Source organism: Pyrus communis, chromosome 2, assembly GCF_041283825.1.
Source record: "Pyrus communis isolate YQ-2024b chromosome 2, ASM4128382v1, whole genome shotgun sequence".
Classification (NCBI taxonomy): Eukaryota; Viridiplantae; Streptophyta; class Magnoliopsida; order Rosales; family Rosaceae; genus Pyrus; species Pyrus communis.
The window spans coordinates 1,779,615-1,803,372 of NC_142566.1; the positions used below are offsets into that span (position 1 = coordinate 1,779,615).

General features: G+C 36.6%; 2 protein-coding genes across 3 annotated transcripts; one reads left to right on the forward strand and one right to left on the reverse strand.

The window, feature by feature from the left end:
* Nucleotides 1-173: 173 nt before the first annotated feature.
* On the reverse strand, nt 174-829 carry LOC137748075 (uncharacterized). The gene is made up of 2 exons (XM_068488169.2): nt 462-829; nt 174-202 (listed from the first exon to the last, which is right to left on the reverse strand). Exons 1-2 carry the CDS (start codon nt 784-786, stop codon nt 174-176), a joined length of 354 nt encoding a protein of 117 aa, XP_068344270.1. The 5' UTR covers nt 787-829.
* Nucleotides 830-11,295: 10,466 nt separating this feature from the next.
* MUS81 (Restriction endonuclease, type II-like superfamily protein) lies at nt 11,296-19,463 on the forward strand. 2 transcript variants are annotated; one of them, XM_068488879.2, is made up of 15 exons: nt 11,296-11,658; nt 12,105-12,193; nt 12,285-12,363; nt 12,468-12,554; nt 12,652-12,777; nt 13,449-13,680; nt 14,246-14,450; nt 14,547-14,674; nt 14,846-14,994; nt 15,539-15,596; nt 16,313-16,471; nt 17,026-17,105; nt 17,878-18,115; nt 18,534-18,620; nt 19,232-19,463. In XM_068488879.2, exons 1-15 carry the CDS (start codon nt 11,459-11,461, stop codon nt 19,334-19,336), a joined length of 2,022 nt encoding a protein of 673 aa, XP_068344980.1. In that variant the 5' UTR covers nt 11,296-11,458; the 3' UTR covers nt 19,337-19,463. The 2 variants fall into 2 exon arrangements, with proteins under 2 accessions (XP_068344980.1, XP_068344981.1); XM_068488880.2 differs by having other exon boundaries at nt 11,332-11,658; nt 14,321-14,450.
* Nucleotides 19,464-23,758: the final 4,295 nt, after the last annotated feature.

The following is a 23,758-nucleotide window of genomic DNA, read 5'->3' on the forward strand; positions in this document are numbered from 1 at the left end:
AAATTAAAATAAAGAAAAATTTACCTTATATTGGACCCTTCGAATAAGTTCACATCAACGATAAAGTACATATTAATTGTTCCAAATATATCATTACATCATATGACTTAGTCTTTTTTAGTTCTTCCATTGGATGCCACTTTGTCTACAACCACAAGCACATATCTAACGCTTCAACCACTAACAGGAGGAACTGTATAACCTGCAGTACATATGTAAACTTTGTTAGAACAATGATCTCCAATATACCAAATTCTGCAGAAAAACATATATATATATATATATGTATATGTATTAATATTATCGTTTAATTCCTCTGTTTTGTGTTAAGTCCAACCACTTATAAGTTCTCCTACAACAAATAATTTATATATTATATGTGTGGGTATATATTATTGAGATTATAAATTAATTGAATAAGAGAGAGAGAGAGAGAGAGAGAGCTAGGTTAGGGTTCTCACTTCCACACTTCATTCCCTTAGGAACAGGTTTACCGCAGTAGGAAACGACATGAACAACCTTATTCATGTCAACCATCTGTTCCACCTTCTTGGTCACGTGCTTACATGCGCATGGAATGTCCACTTGCCTAATCAACTCGCAGCATGCCTCAGATGGATCTGTCATGGGCGTGCCCTTTTGCACATAGGCTGCGCATTGTGTTACAAGTCCTCCAATGTCAGCTCCGCATAACTGCCCAACAACCCCGCCAATTTCAACGGAGAATACAACTCCGGTGATGAAAAGGACGGCCAAACCTGCAAAGCGAAAATTGAGCATTTCCATTTCTCTTTCTTTTGTGTTTTTGTTTGCTGTTCCCTCTGTGTTGGATGTGTATGTTGTGGGGGGGTGGGGGTGAGTTGCGTGGTTTATATAAGGATTTTGAGGAAGCCATTTGAGGACACTTCGCATTTAGGATCCGGGATTTGGTACATCTGTGCATAACTTACGTTACATTTTTGGTTTGCTTTTATGAAGGGTTGAATCTTACATGTGAACTCTTTTTACTTTTTAGACTAATTGTACAAAACGGAAGCGGATTTATCTCTTTATTTACGTTTCTTTTTCCAAAATTCTTCTCTTCTATCTCACTTTACTCAAATTTTTATGCTCCACTAATTAGAATCCCATATTGAAAAGGAAAAATCTACTTAGGAGATCCTCATCTCGTACACAATAAATAAAACAATCGAAGAAAATAAACTATGAAATTCTTTTTTTAATGATTTTAAATATAGATTATCAATTAGTACTATAGTCTAGTGATATTCTCTTCACGTGTGAGGTGAGAGATTTTAGGTGAATCCACTAACAATTTACTTCTTCACCTCTTAGGGCTAGTTTGAGATTGTTGTTCTTCTTTAGGGAAAAAAAAAAAAAAAAAACTACTTGATGTGCTTTAAGAATAATTAGTTGTAACATAAAGCAGTTGAGCGTTTGATAAATTGTATTTTTAAAAGTGTTGTGAATGAAAAGTTGCATAAAAGCATTTGGTAAATTTAATGTGTGACGGCCTGTCCCTAATTTTCCATGTAAATTTCTTACCGAGTATGTAAAATGACGTTTATGTCCTTATTGGCAAAGGGGAACCTGACGTGGACCTAGTTATTTGGCTTTTAATTTATTTTTCTCGTGATCGTAACTAAATAGTACTTGTTACAGTCACTTTCCTCATTTCTCTCACCCAATCAGACAGCTTCTTTCTTTCTTTCTCTCTCTCTCTCTCTCTCTCTCTCTCTTTCTGTCTCTATCTTTTGTCCAATTAGAAAACCTTTCTCTTTTTCTCTCATATTCTCATTCTTTCCTCTTTCACAGCGTGTCTCCCCTCTCTGCAACAACCATACATCATCATCAAACCTCACAGATTGAACTTCAAACCACCACCATCATACTTCTCTCATCCCCACAAGCCCATCAGTACAAACCAATCCTAAAATGGTGATGTTTTAAGCTTCCAACTCAAAGCAACTCGGAGCTCCAACTCAGGTGTGAGTTCTCCGACGACTTCCCGTTCATGTTACAAGATTTTGGAAGATTTGGAAGCATCCACACAACTCCTTGAGGTCTCTAGTTCAAGCTTGAAGCTAAGCCAACATTGAAACACATAGTTTCAAGGAGTTGAAAATAGGTCCGAGAGCTTTGAGCTAATTTCAGTCCATTTCCGTCCACTTTTTGGACTTCCATAATGTATAGACTTGTTTTACTCTTCATAAGCTTCATTTCCATATAAAGTACATAAAAAATGGTTAAGAAATGAAGAAGATACAAAGTTTTAAAAAAATTTCCAGAAATCCGGTGACTTTTTCCAGAAACGATGAACCAGATGGCGGCGGACAACCAAAGAAGAAGGAGAATATTCCATTAAAGTTAACAGAATATTCCATCAAATTTGACGGAATATTCCCTGGGAATCTGGCAACACTTGTAGGCGCATCCGGCCTCCTGGCGGCGAGTGGTTGTCGTGTACAAGTCCGTGACGTCGTTTGTAATGTTTTTGTACATTTAAACCCTTCATTTGAGCAAACTATGGGGGATTTTCATAGCCTTTTAGTGTATGTCCTAATTAATTAATGAGTATAGTTGTTTGTCATATAGGAGAAAATTACCCTGAGGAGGTACGTAGAGAAGCAAGGCTAGGAGGCTACGATTCGACTACATATCAGTGAGTGGGCATTTGTTTATATATATAATATATAAATTTTTATAGTTTCCACAAGTGTTTTGATTAATTTTACGCCTATCATGCCATGTTTTATTTAATTTTAAAAATGTCATTATATTGTTGAGATTTATATATTGTCATGGCATGTTTATATACATTATACTTGCTCATCATGCATGCTTACACCAGTGTAGTACTTGCTCAGGCCAAGGCTAGGCTTCACGTGTATGTTCACATCACACCTCACGCTCACCTTGGATCCATTGTAGGTGCCAGTCCTGTCGTACATGTTGTAATAGGCAACTCCGACTCGTATGTGATGCACCTAGCACCAGTCTTCACGTGATTGTAGTACTAGAGCGTATATTATGATTACACCCAATCTTGTTCATGCCAGAATCCATTTGCATGAACACGTGTGTTAGCATAGATTGATGAGCACTTGATTTACTTATGCTACAATTGAGATATTATGATTGGCGTATTTTTGAAATTACTGTTGATTTACATTTGATTTCATACTTATATGTAATATGATTTTCTAGAAACTATATGTGCTTTATGGCAAGGGGTTAGTATGTTCAAAAAATAAATGTGTTTTAAAAACTTTTGTTTTTGCCCACTCACCCTTTTGTTTTTCGCCCCTTCAAGTAGGGGTGGGTTGGAAAAACTGAAAATAAAAAAAAATCGGACCGAGGCTGAAAAAACCAAACTGAATCGAATCTATCTGGTTTGGTTTCGGTTTCGGTTTCTGGGGTTCGAAAATCGAACCGAACAGAAGTTCTTCAAAACGACGTCGTTTTATGCTATTTTATTAATTAATGATCCTAATTCTAAAACGCCACCGTTTTACCCCGAGTGTAACCTAAACCTAGGTCCTCCTCATCTCTCGGTCTCTCCTGTTTTCCCACTCCCAGTTCGCGCAACCTCCTATCTCTCTTGGTCTTCAATTCAATCACTCTCTCAAATTCTATCTCTCATTCCCAACGGTGACCATTCTCACTCACAACAAAAGGTTAGTCTCACTCACACTCTCACGTTTAATTTTATGTTCTACATTCAAACCAAACCTCTAAAGCCTGAGTCTTACATAGGTCAGAGTACAGGACGAGTTATTACTTCTCTCATCGGCAATCAGCGTCAGTCGAAAGTGACTCAGGTGCATCAAAAATTCTCTATTATTTCTTGTTTGAAAACTTTGATTGAAAGCCATGTGTTTCCCCCAATTCATTTCTTCATTCAATTTGGTTAAAATTAGGGTTTTTCTTCCATTCTTTTTTATATATATATGATTGTATTGAATTTTGGTTAATATTACTCAATATATTTAAAAAATTAATCTTTTTTTTGTTTGTTTGTTTGTGAATGGCTAATTACCTGTTGGGATCAAAATGTGCGGAAAAATTAAATCCATGATTAACAAAGTGATATATGTGTTCATTCTTTGTTGTGAAAATTGGGGCTTGTCAAGCCTTTCAATTTCTTAATGTGAGTTGGAGGGTTTATTCACGATCTAAGAAATCTGAAAATCGATGGAGAATTATAGTTGGAATGTTTAACACTCACACTCTCACTTTTAATTTCTTAATGTTTAACACTCACACTCTCAATGTTTAACACCCACACTCACACTTTCACTTTCAATTTGTTAATGTTTAAAATTCACACTCTCACGTTTAATAAAGTTTTAGAGGTTTGGTTTGAATGTTTGCTCTCTGTGATTGTTTGGACCATTGTTGCACTGCTCTCTGCGCCAAGGCTCATTTGAAAGTAAAATCAAAATTCTGAAAAAAAAAAAAAAAAAAGGGAAAAATTTGAACGTATGTTATGGAAGAAGTAGTGCTATAATATTTAAGTGTATATGTTTAAGTTGGAGACTGAAAAGTACATGGACTGATCTGAGCCATGGAGGAATGAGAGTGAGAGGTTGCTTAGGATGGAGGACTGATACAGTTTAGATTTTAGAAAGCAACTTTTAATCTATAAACCATGAAAACAAGATGTAGTTTATTCGTCCCAATGTGCTTTTCTAAAACCTTTTTCTTGGGTGATTACGTCTATTAGTTTTTGTGTCCACCTGTTACATGAACTATGATAACTCCACATCCACGCGGTCTTTTGGTGATTTTTATCATTTGAATTTGGTAATGAAGTTAAAATGGTATAGTGGGTGTTTAAGCTTTTAACTACTATCTAGGGTGCATTTACAATGTAGAAGGGTGCCTGAGGGTTTGTGTGCCTTTACGTGTAAAACTTTTGGCTCTTATCTATAAAATCCTACTATTGTTGCGTTGAAAAAACAATGTAGAAGGTTGAAGTGAATAATTTTGAGGCTTTGATTCATTATGGTGCAGGTGTTGAGGTAGTTGTACTGTGCATTACGAAATCAGGGGAAGTTCTAAATTACCAGGCCTTCATGAATGATATTTTAGGTGTGGAAGACTTAAACTTTGGAATGTTTATTTTAGGTGTGGAAGACTTGAACTTTGATGTTTATTTTAAGTTTGGACATTTGGAAGATTTGAACTTTGATATTTATTTAACTTTGGACTTTGGAAGACTTGATTATAATTGGACTTTGAATTGAATATTTATTTTCATTGTCTTTGATGATTCTATTAGAAATTTGGAATGCTTATTTTGACGATTATGTTCAAATGGGACTTTGATTTTATTTATACTCCTTTGGAAGATGTATTACTGACCCAAACAGTAATTTTGGTTTGGTTTTCGATTTTGGCAAAAAAACCGAACCAAACGGAACCAAACCTACCCCTACCTCTAAGACTTAGTTAGCTGAATTTTCTATGGCATATGAGGGATTTCGGGCAGTTTTGACATTTCCACAAATAAATGTAGGAGATTATTTCCAATTGTGTAATAAGTACCCTAACTAGTTTCGACTTCTCTACTTATGCCATACTGTCATCTATGCTCTGAACACTTGTGTTTTATGGGTTCTTCCCACTACTACACACTCTCTACTTTAGATTCAATAAATGATAGCTCTGGTTTAAATTTATCCATATTTTTATGCTTTACTTTCCTTTTTGGTTACGTCACATTTGGGTGTCAACTAGCATGCTTCGACTCTTGTTGGGGTGTGTTAGTTTGGTGTCAGAGCATAGGTTTGGTAGTCCTGCATTCCTCGTATGTGTTATAGATCCTAATACTTTTTTATCTCTTATGTCAAAATCATGCCACCTCGTAGAGCGCCACCTGTCCCTTATGAGACAAACTTTCCTGATTTTGGGCAACTCGGTGAGGCTATTTGTCACATCCCAGACCGACTCCGCCGTAGCATGATATTGTCCGCTTTGGGTCATGCCCTCACGGTTTTATTTCTAGGAACTCACGAGCAACTTCCTAGTGGGTCACCTATCATGGGATTGCTCTAGCCCTAACTCACTTAACTTCGAAGTTTCCACGGAATTCGAAGCCAGTGAGTCCCCAAAAGGCTTCATGCTATATGGAGGTGGGCATTTACATATAAGGCACATCACCCCTTCTCTGTTGGTCGACGTGGGATGTTACACTATTGTCAGCGCTATTCAGTCAACACTTCGTCCTCCTTAAAAGACTACCTTAGAAACCATGTCCTATCTTCAGATAAATAATTTCTTTGGCAACGAAGGACCTGAGAAGTTCGAGGAATGGATCGACCATGTTGAAAAGACTTTTCGCATTATGTAGTTACAAGGGAATCTTCTAGCGGAGCGATGGGTCGAAATAGTGACTTGGTTCTTTCGTCTGGGAACAGAATCATGATAGGCTCAGGAGTCACGCCCGTTGTTTGCTCAGGATGCCATGAGCTAGGATGTTTTCAGGCGCTTATTTGAGGCCAGGTTCACACCTCCTGAATACCAAGATCGAAAGAGAGACGAATTCATAGAATTGAAGCAGGGTAAAATGTTAGCCATATAGTATCACCGAAGGTTCACTGATTTATCTTGATATAATCCAGCTATCGCTGAGAATCCCAGAGAGATGCTTCGTCAATTTAAGAAGATGACTCATAAACGACTACGTTATTTGGCGGCTTTTACTCCATGCTCCACCTACCAAGAATTCTTTGAGATTCTGCTTCGTGTTGAAGATTCTAAGAATAACCGTGATGATGAAGAGAATAATAGTAATACTTAGAAGAATAATAACATGGGGCAGTCATCCTTTGGTCCTCGAAAGACTCAGCATTTTAAGAGAAGCGGTAATAGTTCTGGATCATCTAGTGGTGGTTTAAGTTCCAATACACCTCGAAGGGGCGGCAAATCCATTGACAGTTCCCGTTTTTAGAATCAAAGGAACCCTAACAATTTTGGTGCTTAATTTTTCCACAGGTGCAATAATCGTCACTACGGTGAATGTAAGAGAAGAAGTAGTAGATGCTACACATGCGGTTAGATAGGGCACAAATCTAATCAATGCCCTCAGAATAAAAAAAATCAGCCTTCTACACTACTACATATAGTTCATTTACAATAGATTCTAGGACCTGGTACCTACCAGCAGACAGGTTATGGTGGTGTTTTCCATTACTAGGGCAACATACCCCAGTATCCGGGATGAGCGTATCAGTACCCACCTGATGTTCCATATTGCCAGGGTGGCTATCAGCAGTACCAGGAGGTTATACACCATACCAGGGTGGTGGAGCATAGTGGTATGCTAGAGGATAGTACCAAACTCTTAATGTAGCTTCTAGCAGTGGCGGCTTGGGTAGGCAGACTAATCAAAACAATCAGGGTCAAAGTAATCAAGGACGCGACAATCAGAAATAGGCGAATAGAGGTCGTGGAGGCAGACATCAAGTGCAGGGTCACATCAACAACATCACCATTCTTGATGCTCAGAGTAATCCCGACTTGATCATGGGTATGTTGAATGTTCTTGGCCACTTTGCTGGAATTTTAATTGACTCGGGTGCTACTTATTCGATTATTTCCCATATGTTTGCTCAAATAACTCAACCTCACCCTACTCCCCCTCGATTATGATTTGGAGTTCTCGATGCCTAAAGGTGAAATTTGTTATGTTAGTTGGGAGTACCGAGGATGTCCCGTTCTTATCGAGGACATAGTAATGCCAGCTAATCTTGTTCCCTTAAACATCGTTGACTTCGATGTTATTTTGGGCATGGATTGGTTAGATTACAATTATGCAATGTTGAATTGTAGCCAGAAAATTGTTACTTTCCATCGACCAAGCATGCCTATTGTAACTTTTGTCGGCGAACATAGTGGTATGAAACACAGAGTTATCTCTACCATGAAGGCAAAACGGATGTTGAGGAAGGGTTGTCAATGCTACTTAGCTCATGTAATGATGACTGAGGAGACTCTTGCTCGTGTGGAAGATGTTCGGGTAGTCAGACATTTTCCTAATGTTTTTCCTGACGATTTACCTGGCCTACCATCGGATCGTGAAGTGGAGTTCACCATCGACCTAATTCCAGGTACATACCCTATTTCTCTAACTCCTTATCGTATGGCTCATGCGGAGTTGAGGGAATTAAAAAATCAATTGCAAGAACTTGTTGATAAGGGGTTTATTTAGTCGAGCACTTCCCCTTGGGGAGCTCCAGTCTTGTTTTTTGAGAAAGAAAGACGAAACATTGAGGCTATGTATCGATTACAGACAGCTGAATTGGGTGATAATTAAAAACCATTATCTGTTGCCTTGAATCGATGATCTTTTTTATCAGTTTCGTGGTGCTTGCGTTTTCTCAAAAATTGATCTAAGGTCTGGTTATTATCAACTGAAGATTAGAAGTGATAATGTTCCGAAAATAGCCTTCCATACTTGATATGGTCATTATGAGTTTCTTGTGATGCCATTCGGGTTAACTAATGCTCCAGTAGCTTTTATAGACCTGATGAATCAGGTATTTCGTCCGTATCTTGACAGGTTCGTAATTGTCTTCATCGATGACATTTTGGTGTATTTTAAGAGCGAGGCTGACCATGCTAGACACTTACGTCTGGTTTTGAAGAAGCTAAGGGAGAATCAATTGTAAATGCTAGTTCTAGCTGGATCATGTGTCATTCTTGGGACATGTGATATCAGCTCAGGGTGTTTTGATTAATTTTATGCCTATCATGCCATGTTTTATATAAGTTTAAAAATGCCATTATATTGTTGAGATATATATATTGTCAAGGCTTGTTCATATACATTATACTTGCTCATCATGCATGCTTGCATCGGTGTAGTACTCGCCTGGGCCTGGGCCAGGCTTCACTTGTATGTTCACATCGCACCGCACGTTCACCTTGGATCCATTGTAGGTGACAATCCTGTCATACAGGTTGCAATAGGCAACTCCAACTCGTATGTGATGCGCCTAGTGCCAGTCTTCATGTGATTGTAATACTAAAGCGTATATTATGATTACACCCAATCTTGTTCATGTCAGAATCCCTTTGCATGAACTCGTGTGTAAGCATAGATTGATGAACACTTGATTTACTTATGCTACAGTTGAGATATTATGATTGACGTATTTCTGGAATTAGTGTTGATTTACATTTGATTTCATACTTATATGTAGTATGATTTTCTGGAAACTATACGTGTTTTATGGCGAGGGGTTAGTATGTTCAGAAAATAAATGTGTTTTATAGCCTTTGTTTTTGCCTACTCACCTTCTGTTTTTCGCCCCTCCAGAACTTAGCTAGCTGAATTCTCTGTGGCATACGAGGGATTTCGGGCGGTTCTGACATTTCCACAAATAAATGTAGGAGATTATTTCCGGTTGTGTAATAAGTACCTTAACTAGTTTCAACTTCTCTACTTTTGTTGTATTGTCGTCTATACTCTGAACACTTGTGTTTTATGGGTTCTTCCCACTACTGCGCAATCTTTACTTTAGATTTAATAAATGTTAGCTTTAGTTTAAATTTATCCATATTTTTATGTTTCACTTTCCTTTTTGGTTATGTCACATTTGAGTGTCGGCCAGCATGCCTCGACTCTGGTTGGGGTGTGTCATAATGTAAAGTGATATAATCATAAATAATGACAAAAATGGACATAGTAGTGTGGGCGGTGATAACGGCAGTGGTGGTGATTGTAGTGCTATTGGCGATGATAATGACAATGACAATGATGCTGGTGTTGATGAAGGTAGTGATATAAGGTTGGTTGTTGCAGTCGTAGGTGGTGGCAATGACTATGGTTGCAATGGCAGTGACAATAGTAATGGCAGTGGCTGTGGGGCTAACGGTGGTGGTAGTGATGACAAGAATAATTGTAAAGGTATAGTGGTGGTGTGAATAGTGGGGTGTGGTGGTTGATGCACAAATGTTATAATAGTGGCAGTGGCGATGGTGGTTGTGGTGAAGGCGGGGGCGGTGATGATAATAAAAGTTGTGGTAATGGGAATTGTCGTGGCAATGGTGGTGATGGTAGTGGTAGTGACGATTGTGGTGGCGGTGGCAATGTAAAGTTAGTGGTTTTAGTGGTAGGTGGTGACAATTACTTTGTTTTTCAAGGAAAAAATTTATGTAGAATGATAAATAATGTCCTTTTGTCATTTTTAAAAATTAATGAGGGTATTACATGAATTAAAAATAGTTATTGAAGGCTCCCCGCTTTTTATAAAAACAGCTTTTAAAAGTAATTCATAGATGTTATTTGGAGGTCATTGCTTTAAAAATAAGGAAAACTAATAAAAAGAGTTTGAAAACTTTGAGTTTTAACGATAATGACAAAATAAAGGATAAAGTAAATAGTACCATGATTGACTTTTTAGTGTAAGAATGTGGTTTTTCGTTAAAGTGAATAGTACTAGGAGCTTTTCGTTAAAGTTTCTTTAAAAATAAGATATTTTAATTTTATCAAACAATTTTTTTATTGATTAACTTTAAAATGAAACAACATTTGTCCAAAAAAAAAAAAAAAAAAAAAAATTAAAATGAAACAACTTTTGGTAAAAAAACTATACTAAACGGGGCTTAATGTAAATATATCTTTTGTTTTAGACCCTTTTTAACATATCTGAATGACTAATCTCACGCCATGCCTTTAATAAGCCCTTTTTTTTTTTTTGGTCCTACCATTAGCCAAACTTACTTGTCAGAACATATAAGGTTCATCCTTTCCTCATTGTGGATTCATATTCCTATAAATGCATTGCTTGGTTAGGCTAGCGGTCTCTCACATGTGAGATCAAAATGTTGTACAAATCTATAGGGGTGGTTCGTATGGGGTCCCAAACCAAATTTTTTCGGGACACGAATTTGAAGATCAATCCCGAACCAAAATTTATGTATTCCCAATTTTCAAGATTTTTGAAATGTTTGTGGTATTTCGGGATGGATCGAGACTGGATTTTGAGTTTTGGATTTTTAGCTTGAAATTTGAGATGTTTAGGTTGTGAGCTAAAATTTGGATTTTCGGACTAAAATTTTGTTGCCCAGCTTTATCTCAAGTCAAATTGATATTTCAAAGTTCCAAATCTAACATAAAATAGTTTTTTATGAACAAATTTTCGAATTAACAAACAAAATAATTATTATCTTGTGATTTAAAACCTTTAGTAAATTGAGTATTTTACTAAATTACCATTCTTCCTTATAATCTATTGACTTAATAGAGGGGCTAAAATGGGAAAATATGCACATTTCTATTTTCTTGTGCTCCAAAATCTGGAAAGTGGACTTGCGACACGCCAACTCATGAATTTTAATTTCAATTTGGAACTCCCTCCTTGGTCCCTACTCCGTACTCGTTTATCTTCTTCGACGCCCACCCTTTTCCTCCTCACTGAAAATTGAAAATCCCCAAATCCCCAAATCAATGGAGCGGCAGAAGCGCACGGTGATTTGCCCGGAGAACGAAGAGCTTGCGACGTACATGCTGAGCAAGTGGCAGGAAATGGCCGATCAAAAGCCCAAGGGCATTTCCGAGAACATCGAAATGACTCTTTCCAAGGCTTACGCCAACCTCTGCAAATCCAAGAACCCTATTAAAACGCTCAAAGATTTTTCCCAAATCAAGTGAGTTTTCGAGAAAGTTAGCATTTTTTTCGGTAATTAGCGTTGAATTCTGATCATTCTTGGAGTGCAAGATTGTCACTTGTGGGGGTTTGAAAACTTAATTAATCGAAGGATTGTTTGTTATGTTTCTGGGCAATGTGGGACGTTAAAGTTTGAATTTTTCTTTGAGTTGTTTGAATAGTATAATTTTTTTCTAATTTTGTTCACTTTGCCATGTTATACTGGTTGCAGTCCAAGTTTAGTTTATTGTTTTCTTCTAGGAGTTTAGATGATTTTGTGGAATAAGAAGACACCTTCACACCGGAAGCTTAATGATGAATTTGAGCTATTACTGCTTATCTTGACAGACAAATCAACGTCTTTATGATTTGAAAACCTGTTGAGGGGTTTGCCATTTCATGTTTCGATTTATTGGCAAGATGTGAACTGTTCATATTTTAGTGCAGGGGCATAGGGAAGTGGATTTTGAAGCTTATGAAAGGATTTTTTGATACTGCTTCAGACAATTCTGAACCAGAAGACATAACTAAAAAGGGTACTTTTATAATTCATTGGCTTTACATTCTGGTTATATGATATACATGTTAAATTCATTGCTGTTTTTCTCAAATGTGTGTGTATTTTAGGTAAGATAACCAAAGGAAGCAGACGTTATGTTCCACAAAAGAATTCTGTAGCGTATGCATTGTTGATCACACTTTACAGGTAAACTGGAATTGTGCTTAACTAAGTATGCACTTACATTATTTGTAATTGAATGTGTTTTGTCAAATTTTGGAAGTAGGAGTTAATGATAAGTTTTTCGTCAGGGGAACTGAAAATGGGAATGAATTTATGCGTAAACAGGAGCTTATTGATGCTGCTGAAGCAAGTGGACTTTCTCGTGTGCCAATTTTGTATGATGTTGATTGATTATATTAGTTCTCTAAATTTTTTTGTCATTTTTGTTTAATACGGATGCATGTGATGTTCTTATACCTGGTTTGTTTTTAGGCCAGAGAAGGGAAAGGGAAAACCTGGACACTTTGCAACTTCTGCAAGGGAATGGTATAGTGGATGGTCCTGCATGACGACATTAATAAACAAGGGACTGGTTGTGAAATCAAGTAACCCAGCAAAGTATGGCTTTTGCTTCTTCCCCTTTTTTTTTTTTTTTTTTTTTTTTTTTTTTTTGTTTTGTTGTTGTTGTTGATTTGCTGTGTTAGTTACTTTATGCTAAGAAGGATTTGTTTAATTATCTTATACTTTTTTTTTTTTCTGCCGCAGCGCTTATAAATTTAAATGGCAATTTAGCTAACCTATTCCCTCTTATTTCTATATGAAAACATTTTACATAGCTTAGGAACAGGAATAAGTTATCACTTTGTCTTTGTGAAAGTTGAATTACTGACAAAATCATTTCACCATTAAAAATAATATAGTAGGAGAGATCTACTTTGATGCGAAGGATGATTTACTATTAGACTAGGATATGGGGTTATTAGAATAAATATTGAGTTGTGGTACCTAAGTCTTTTCTGTTTAACAGAAGCATGTATCTCAGCTGGAATGTGGAAAAACATTTGGTTTTAGGTAAATTTCATCTGATAAGAGGCTTAAGAAAATGTACGATTCTTAGCCCTAGAACTTTTGTGTGATATGGCTAGTTTCAAGATGATTTAGTACTTGCCTGTACCAAAAATCATGTGTTATTGCGAGCAATTCTTGTAAAATTAGACCTATAAATTTCAAGTTGCACTTGTATTGCATTTGTACCTATTAGCAGATGTGTAATGCTGTAGAAACTGTAGGTACATGCTTACTCCAGAAGGTAAGGTAACTGCAAGTGAATGTCTCGTGAGGTCTGGTATGGAAAAACCTGTGGGAAAGACTTCTCATTCCACAGGGCTTTCTGGAAATGGGGACGATATTTCACATCAGGAGCTTGCTCATCATGACTCAGCCACTGTGGCGACATTGGTCTCCACTAATTTGAGTCCAAAGGAGAAATCCTTTGATATTCCACAGGAATACCTTGACAAGGTGTATATCCATCTAGCTTTTAATTTTTAAATTGAATTATGGATTGGGAAAAATAACCAGTTTACATCTTCATAATTTTGTTTTTATTTCAAAACATCATCCTATCCAAGATTTATCTTTTAATTAAAGCGTGCATTGTTAGTTGCTCAAGTTGGATGATACTTTTCCTATGATAGATTGTCTTTCTCCACGGTATCCCCTCATGTCATGGATTGCGGTTTCCCTTGCTTATAAACTGATATTGATATTATATTTGCAATACGAGATTTTGTTTTGGCCAACACCTGTATCCTGAATGGAATTTGACTTTTACACACTTCACCTGTCTTCCAAATTGTTCATGGAGATATTTCGGGGCAGAAAACCAAAGTTGAGAAGGTCCAAGATCCATTGATGTTCTTGTACGCAAATAAATATGAGATTTCTTCAGTTGAACTATAAAGAAGCATATGAAATATTACATTCTTTTTGCATCCTCTGGTCATAGTACTTTGAAGTATAAGTTCTAATTACTTGCTTTGTCTAGGTCAAAATTCTATCTTCATTAATTGTCTTGTTTCTGTAGTATATGTGCATGGGGTATTCTAGAGAACAAATTGTTCAAGCTTTTACTGAAGTTTCGGAAACTTCCAATGACAAGGAGATGTCTTCACTATGGCCATCTGTTCTGTGTCGTCTTCGAGAAGATGAAGTTTATGGTTTGCATTTGAAGTCTCAAACTTTGAGGGAAGATCTTTGTCCAGCACCACTCACTCATGCGGTTGCGAATGGTAAGCTTGCTTTATATGCTTCTAAGTGATAGAGCATGCTGAAATTCTCCTAAACTATCTAAACCCCGTCTTATAAAGCTTACTATAATTACTCAGGTCACAGAGATTTTGTAGTGAGTGAGAATAGACTGGCCAAATTTTCTCTCAATGGTGGACATGTGCCAAAAATTAATTCGGATGAGTCATTACCAAAATATTTTACACTTAGAGCTTGTTCTTCCACGGTATGTGACATGTGAACTTAGTTAAATTAGGATGTTAATTTGTGGCTACATCTTGCATATCTGACTGATACATATGGAATATACTGAGTACTGTATAAAAGGGCAGAGTCATGGAATTTAAACCACCTGCCCTACCTGTGTTTCTCCTCATTGACTTGTTGACTTTATTAGAGTCATTCTGTGCCAAAGTCATGTTCGAATGGATTGGAAGCAAGTTCGAGTGTTTTATCTATACCACCGCTAAGCTTTGGTGAGAGATTTGATGATGCATATGAAGTAATCTTGGTACTGGATGATCGGGAGCAATTTGCCACTCAGGGGTCAGTAACTTATGATTTTGACATCTGCCATATATGCAGTTTTCTTTTAAATGATGAAACTAGTTAAAGATACTTGTTATTCTGTCTTGAATCTTGATGAAAAGAGTTTTGAATAAATCACTATCTGGGAGGTTCTATAGGAATCCTATTCTTCGTCCCATAGATACGGGAAGTACTATAGTAATCCAATTCTATAGAAATCCTATTGTTAGTCAGTCTTGAATCCTATCAAATTCTAGAAATAACTTTCAGAATATATTAGAGTATATCCTTATCTGTCTGTGTCCATGACTCCATGTCCGAAATTTTATTTTATTTTACGTGTTTCCATGTCTCTGTCTTGATGTAACTTGTGTCTCTAGTACGTGCTCATCCCAATGGATTCTTGGTATTTTTTTTTCCTCTGTGTTCACTGGTAGTGTTTTTTTTTTTTTTTTTTTGTTGGTCGAACTGGTAGTGTTCAGTTGTTCACTTATATTCAGTGTCCATTGTCTTTGCTGGTGTTTGTAATTACTATGATTAATTTTATACATTGTGGTTTTAGATCGCGATCTAGGAGACTTATCGAGAACGTTCGTACTCAATTCAAAATAAAAATAGAGGTGAGTTCTTGTAGTCTTTATCTGTTAGTTCCTCTAATGGTTTTTTTGTACATTTTTTGGGAGTTTGCACTGTTCTGTATCATTCTTTATTGGTTTCACATATCATTCTGTATCATTTATTTGTATAGTGCTTTACTTATTTTGCTGCTTCATGATTGCGGTCAGCTAGAACTTTAAATACAATCATGAAATCTTTGTTGTATAACGCTTATTTTATGAGCTGGTTTTCTAATTAACGGTCCATTGATTTTTGTCCTTTAGGAAAGTATTTAGTTGTAGAGTTGTCAATAGACTCAATACTATTATTGCCACTTAATGTTTACAGGAATTTATCTTCGTTTTGCTTAAAACCTTTCAGTTCACAGACTACCTGCATCAAGGCTATGCCACAACACAGTTTCCCTGGAGTTAGAATTTACAGTATGTAGTTTTGGAAACTGTGACAGTATTGCAGTTGGGGCATGGTTTGGTATTTTTCCCCAATCTGCTATTAAGAAAGCCACCGGTTTTGGATTTCCTTTCCCTATCTATGTATCACTCAACTCAGTTTGTCTCTTCTGTAAGTCGTCTAGAATAAAGCTGTGATTTATAATCTTTATTTGACAATTTAAATAATCTAGTCGTACTAACTTAAGAGGTACTTGTCTGTATTGTTTCTGCAGTATCTTCTCCTTCATTTGATGCAAACTGTAATTAAGTAAATGAATCTTCTACAGGTTAGGAGGTTACCAGTTGGAGATGGAATCTGGATAGCTCGTCATAAACAACTCGAGAGTGAATATGTACTTGATTTTATTGTTGAGAGGAAGAATGTTGATGATTTGCGCTGTTCAATCAGAGATAATCGTTACAGGGATCAGAAATTGAGACTTTTGGTATTGATTCTTATTCAAAAGATTAGATGTTTTATCTTTATCGTATTGTGTAATTTTGGTTTCTATTATACTTTGGATGCATTTTGGTTTGCAGTTGCAAAATTATTCTTGTTATGTGACCATTTTATTGTGGAAACTTGGTGTTTTCTCTGAGTTTACCTTTAGCATTTATTATCAACTTAAGTGTTACAGGATGAATAGGAGACTTGAGTTGAAATACTGAATTAACTTTCCCACAAAGAAAGATTGACAATTAAAAACATATTACTATTAGTTAATTCTTCTTATTGTTTTTCTCCCCTTACATATGGATATTATAAGTTCAACTTGACATGTTTGTCCCTTATTGGAAATTTTTTAACATTTACCCATGCTCAATGCAGTGATTTGGTGCCTGGCAATTTTAGTTCAGATGTTTTACATGCATTGGATAAGTACATGAGAAATTGTGTCTGCTTCTAGTGTGACCTTTTACATGCAGTTTTGGATTTACTGTGAAACTATTTTTGTTTATGTTATTCTGACATGTTGGTCCTTTAATTGCATATTGTCAGAGGTGTGGACTCAAGAAACTGATATATCTTGTGGAAGGTGATCCAAATACTTCTGAAGCAGCAGAAAGCATTAAAACAGCGTAAGCATTCTTGTAAATATTTTTAAAAGCTACATCTATCACCAGTACCACTTGACTATAAATAATTCTATTCAATTCAATCATTACCGTGATAAATAACTTTGGTAATGATTTGATATCAACGTTCTGTTTCACTATGACAGCATCACCAAGTATTTTCTTTGCTTTTAGGACCACAACCCATCAGGGTTTTTCCCTTGGGTATTGTTCAGCGGCACACAGCTTTTTAGCAGACCTAGAATTAAACATTTCCATCCCAAACGAGTACCTAAACCAAACCCCACGTGCTACACTTGTGAAACACTAATTTCCAACCTTAAGCCATCAACTAGGCTTCCAAAAGAATGTCGAACGTCAAACTTCTGTTTTCTTATAAATCTGTAATCATATTGAAAATTTACTTGCTTCATCCCTACAGTTTGAGTTGCCGTCTTGTTGAAGTGGAATTATTATTGAAGGCTAAGTTAAATGCTAGCTGGTTGTTTAGAACATATGATTGCTTTTTACTGATAAGGGTCATGTAAGGATTTAGTAATTCAATAGGTTTTACATGTCAAACTCTAAATAAGAATGCTGCATATCTTTGCTTCTTACTTGAAGATTGAACATCAACCCACATGTTCTAGGATCCTTTCTTTTCAGTTTCAATTTTGATTTCATGTTTTTTAAATTTAATATCCATGATGATCTATAGCTCAAATCCCTATGTGATATAGTAATCCTAGTGATGTCAAAATGTATATATTATTCTCTGAATTCTCATCTTGTGCAGCTGTTTCACAACGGAGATTTTGGAGGGATTTGACGTCCAGAGAACCATTGGCTTGGCTGATACATTGAAGAAGTATGTTTATCTTACTCAAGCAATAGCTCAGTATTACAAATCAAAGTTCTCCGAGGAACAACGCAAACACGCTGGGGTTTGTCCTCCTTTTGATGAATTTATTAGAAGGTGCCAAGACTTGGATAAAATGACAGTCAGCGACGTTTTTGCCGTTCAGCTCATGCAGGTATGCATGAATTTGAAAGCTAGGATTACCATCCCTTGTTTGACAGTCACTGATGCCTTGTCTATTATCTCTCAGTGTAGCAAACTATCGTTCCTTTAATAAACATGGTTTGAGGAAATTAATTTCAATGCTTCACCTTTTTTTTTTTTTAGTTTAAACGTGTATATATAGGATTTATAGAAACTATTAAGTAAAAGGTGTGTTACTGCGGAGGTATACGTAAAAAAATTCCAGTTCTAGTAGAGCATAAAAACGCCATTAATAAAAGTACGTCCATGGCTCATTCGATTAAAAATGGGAACATCGCTCTTAAGATGTTTCTGAGTCAGTATATGATACGGTTTGTTTATGCTTAGTTTTGAGGACTAAGTGAGATTATGGTGAAAAACTCTACATAAATCATACCTCATATGTGCAGGTCCCACAGGTAACTGAGGAAGTCGCCATAGCTGTTCTGGATATGTACCCGACACTTTTATCTCTTGCTCGTGCCTACTCTTTACTTGTAAGTCCTCCATCCTTGGGTTGGAATTCAATGCATTAGTTTACCCGTGGAGAATTTGAAAATATCAAGTCTACTGTGTTATAAGAAGAGATGTCTACGTGTTATAATCTTCCATTCTAGCTCCACTAGTTTTAATTTTTCTGAGATCTCCTTTTTACTTAAATATTTTTTGGTTAAAAAAAATAAAAAATATTCTTAGAGACGAATGTGCTTAAGAGTATAAATCAACTCTAAGTTGCTCTTAACCGTTTTAAATCCTTTGTGATGTAGTTGATGTTTGGCTGACTTCAATTTCAACTGCGTATCTTGATTGTTTTCTATGATATAACATTAGTACAGAAGAGTTAAGAGTGCATTCGTGTGAGAAATTCGCACCCTATTTCTTTCTATGACATGAGTTTGTTCTTAGTACAGCTGTTCGACCAGTGCTATTGTGGTGGAAGTTCTATGTGATTAGCTTATCTAATTGCGTTGATCTATTTACCTACATAATCTTTTAATTTTTGAACTTGTTTAATTAATTTCTGCTGTGTCATTGCATTGATCAAGCGAAGCTGTTTTTTGCACTTTGGTTGTACTCATTACAGTTTAACCAACATTTTGTTAACTAGGAGGGTGATGTACGTGCACAAGAGGAGATGCTTAGAACACAGAGTAACAATGCCGTCAATGCAAGCGCTAGTAAGAATATCTTTCAATTGGTTTGGGGCGAATGATCGTTGTGTATCTTCAATTGTGAGAGGAAAAAAAATTGTTTGATTAGTGATTTTGTGTACTACTACTCTTGCAGCGTAAATAAGACGGACAGTTTATCGTTATAAAATAGCTAGCTTGCTTGTATTATTTCCGAGTTGAATGTTGGTTTATTTCTGTTGCACTGATAGGAAAGGCAGTGTTCTGCACAATCCCTGCAACCCAGTCGTGGTAGTGTTTCGGCTGTGTTTTTAAACTGCAACCGTGTAAGGCGAAGAAGTTTATGTCCCATAAAGCGTAACGTTTTAAGAACCGTTGTAATGCATAATATTGGGCAACAAAGCCAACCGTTCGGCAAGATTAACAAATTCAAATCTGCAAAACAAACACCAAAAAATTACATAACAAAACAAATCGTACTTCGATCAAGATTTAGCGATATAGCGTACCCATCAACGCTAGTGTACACTGTTCAATAAGCTTATGATGTCTGCGAGTGCTGCGAAATGAATGTGGTATGAAATGAAAGAAAAAAGGTTGGTTGAATTACAATATCTGCACGAACTCTAACAGAAAAATATAAAGAGAATCCTTAAATTCCTGTTTTTCTACGTTCAATCATCTGTACTGGCATACTCAGGTGATGCCTCTGAGGAGAAGCATTTGCATTCAAAACTTCCAATCACTTGAGTGTTGATGCAAATGGTCTAACTTGAATCGAGATCAAGAAACAAATGCCAGAACACTGATGCTTTTGCAGGTACCAGAGCAAAATAATCCATGAACATAAATAATTCCTGATCAGTGAACAGCACAGTAAGAACAAGCTTGCAGCATTTATAAAGATACGTTTTGCAACGAAACAGAATACTTAGAAACAAAGATTTTTCGATGATGAATCCTTCGTATGGGAGACTTCCTCTAAGAAGTAGTGAGCACATGTGAGGCACAAGGTAGACAACAAATATTTTGTTGTTCCGATGATAACTGTACTAAGCTTGTTCATGTTATAGTCATACAATTTCAAGCAAAGGAACTAAGAATTTTCAGATTCCCTACTAATATTAAACCATTCATGGATTTCAAATAACATATTGTGGAAGAAGTACCTGAGAGAGAGTTGATCAGTTTATGAAATTGAGGAGCCATCAACGCATACACGAGTGATGTGAGAAATCTTCGGCCAATCTTCCCCTATCTCTCTCTGGCACCTTTGTGTCAGCAAAGGGCATTCATTGATCTCCACAAGAGAAAGACATATGAAACCCTTCTTCTGGCAGGCACTGCAGCTTATTACACTTATCAATGAACAATTCTTGAATAGCGGTGGGGTTCTGGAAACCCTTAAGAGTCCAGGATCTCAAGATTTGGACTGTTGTTGATGTAGAGAGTAGTCAGAACTGTGGGCAGAAGGCTGTCCTCCGGAAATGGTACAACGTCTTCGCATTCTTCAAAGCTGATACCAAAGCATATGAGAGAGATGAGCCTATCCAGACCCCAGTGCATGCGGTTGGCAATGAGTTTCTTGCATCCAAAGATACGCAGCATATCCAAATTTGGAGCTAGTCCCCCTTCAGGAAATGACTCAAGTTCAGGACAATAGTTTACGGTTACAGCCCGAAGAGATGAGAGCCTGGTGCACATATGTTCTGGCAATGACCTCAGTTTATTGCATTCATATATAATAAGCTCTATCAAGTTGGGGGCGTGCAGTCCTCCTTCGGGAAAAGATACAAAATTTGGGCACTTATGTATTTTAAAGATACCGAGGAACAAGAATGTCGGGCTATCAGAAACATTGGAATAAGGGATTCCAGATTCAAACAGTCATATAACTTGAGCTCTTTAACCCTTGGGAAGTAGTCCAGCGGAATGGACTTGGTTGAATCACAGCTACTCTTTATCTTCAATGTTCCAAGGAATGCATAGCAGTTATTTAGCTGAGATAATTTCCGACAGTACTTTCTTTTGAGAACACTTAAAGCATAGGCCAGACCATCATTAGACGGTGTCTCCAAAATAACTTGAGAGTTTGGAAGTGAACCCAGAAGTTGCTCGCGTCTCCTTACTTCAAGTGTAGCCAAGGATGGAAGATAATCAGGTAATTTCTCAGTTAGCTTGGGACAATTTTCCAGATAAAGCTGACAAAGATGAGGAAAAGCTCCGTCTTCTTGGCTATTTCCGAAATGAGACCACTCTTGCCACCCCAACATATCATTGAAGTATAAAACTGATGAGATCTAAATGGCCTAGCAACAGAAATATCATTACCATAAAACTCAGCACCTCTATATCTTTCTGTAAATCATCGGTATCAGATCCCCATGTCAAAGCTAGTTCGTTAAGGTGCTTATCTCTCATATTGGCTTCAAAAGCATCCACAGAATTCACAATATTATGAAGCCCTGAAATAGAAAGTGTACCTGCTATCTGAAGCTCTTTCAACTCTTTAATGTCAGATGCAGTTTGTTTGCCTACGACAAAGTCACTTAATGTGTGGAGATCCTTCAACATATCCATATGTGGTGGCATCTCTTTTACCTTAGTCTTTTACCTTAGTGCTTCTAACATCAAGATGATGCAAGTTGATGAGCCTTGCCAAGTTGATCGGCAACTGAGCAAGTGCATAACAGTTGGACAAGAGCAACGTTTGTAAATTATGCAAAGTACATATCGTTTCAGGTAACTTTTCAACTCCACCATATGACAAGTCTATATACCTTAGATGTTTCAAATTCCCAATCCAATTAGGCATCTCCTTGTTGTCACAATGAGATAGAGACAGCACTCTCAAAGAATACAGTGTTTGGAGCAGATCATGAGGTACCTTGTAGGATAGGAACAAACTCCATGGTGATGGAGGTTTTATTGCTAGGAAGGTTACTTGGCTTCGCTTAGAGCTTCAAACTTATCAAAACCAGAAATATCCACTTTTGCAGTCGCAGGAACACCTCCAAGTCCTTGGACAAAGGAGTCAAAATTCACAGCATAAGAGAAATGACGAGTCTTGCTTGAAATGTTCTTGAGCAAGCCACTATCACGCATCCTACAACAAAATTCTCCTGATACAAACTTAGCTAAATTGTTCTTCAAAAACAAAAAAAAAAAAAAAAAAAAAAAACCTCGCTAAATGATTTATCAGGTCATGCATGGTAAAAAGCGATTGGTTGTCCCCTGAATGCTCAAAAAATGACCTTGATATTAAATCATCAAAGTACTCAACTCCAACTTCTTCCATCATTTGCTTTCTTTGGGGTGACAAAAGGCCTTCAGCCATCCACAACAAAATTAGTTCTGATTTTCCGAATTTGTTATCTTTGGGAAAAATCAAACAACAGAAAAAACATCGTTTTAGATGTGAAGGAAGATGATGATAACTCAATCTCAAAACCGGAAGAATGGTATTCTCATCTTGCAATTCCCATATTTCACTCTTCAATATTTCATCCCACTCCTCGTAAATTTGTTCACTGCGCAACAAACCTCCAAGAGACTTTGCAGCTAAAGGAAGACTTTTACACTTTGATGAGTCCATATTATACCATATATTTTACCCTAATCTTAATATTAATTTATTAGTTATTTTGGTAGAATTTTGATACTTTGTTATATATTTTCAATATAGGACATTCGACTTCCTCTGAAGCAAAAAGTGATCAAACAGATGAATTTTGGAGTAATTCCAATTGGAGGATGTTCGTGTGCCTTTCAAGATGATTGTATCAAAATTCCAGATTTTTCTACCAAGCCGTTTGACCGTGGCAATGAAATAAAGGCCAGCGCGCAGCTTTCCTAGATTGATGTTTCTGACCATTTTGAGTATTTTGGAGGTCAAGATGGCGTATTTTGAGGAGGATTCCTTCTGAGAATTTGTAGAGGACGTTTTCAGCTTTAAAAAGAGACATTTTAGGACGAAATCGGAGTTGATTTGGTCAGTCAAAAGTGTGATTTTCTGAGAACTCCGAATTCTAGCTCAAATAGGAAACCTTTTTTTTTCTATTTTATCATTTAATTATGTTTCCTAATTTTATTCTAAGACCTTTTCAAGGTAGGGTTTTATTTTCTAGTAGTATAAATAAGGCTTGTTAGCCATTAGGGTTCTTTACGCAACATAAGGGGGGAGAACGCAATAATTTGGCTTTAGAGAGCCTTGAAAATTCAAGTTTGTTTTCAAGGTGTTTTCTATCCATATTGTTAATAATATTTTATTTTATGGTTGTTAGTAACTAGTTTCGTTTGCTAGGGCGAGGCCATGATCCTTAACAAGAATATGTAGTCTCTTTTGAATTTTCTTATGAATTTATGCATGCAAGTTTTGGATTTTTAATCATTGTGCTTTAAACTATTTATTTGTCTTAGTGATTTGCGACCATTAGGATATTTGAAAAAGTAATTTGATGCAATTTTGGCAGAGGGCTGTCCCTGAAATTGGCACTGGCTTCTTG

Bases quoted from the DNA above. Each gene is read 5' to 3' on its own strand.
- MUS81 (XM_068488879.2), top strand. From the start codon at position 11,459: ATGGAGCGGCAGAAGCGCACGGTGATTTGCCCGGAGAACGAAGAGCTT. The intron at 12,364-12,467 runs GTAAACTGGAAT...GTTTTTCGTCAG, and splicing joins TTGTTGATCACACTTTACAG to GGGAACTGAAAATGGGAATG. The intron at 16,472-17,025 runs GTATTGATTCTT...GCATATTGTCAG, and splicing joins ATCAGAAATTGAGACTTTTG to AGGTGTGGACTCAAGAAACT.
- LOC137748075 (XM_068488169.2), bottom strand. From the start codon at position 786: ATGGAAATGCTCAATTTTCGCTTTGCAGGTTTGGCCGTCCTTTTCATC. The intron at 203-461 runs GTGAGAACCCTA...TATGTACTGCAG, and splicing joins TAAGGGAATGAAGTGTGGAA to GTTATACAGTTCCTCCTGTT.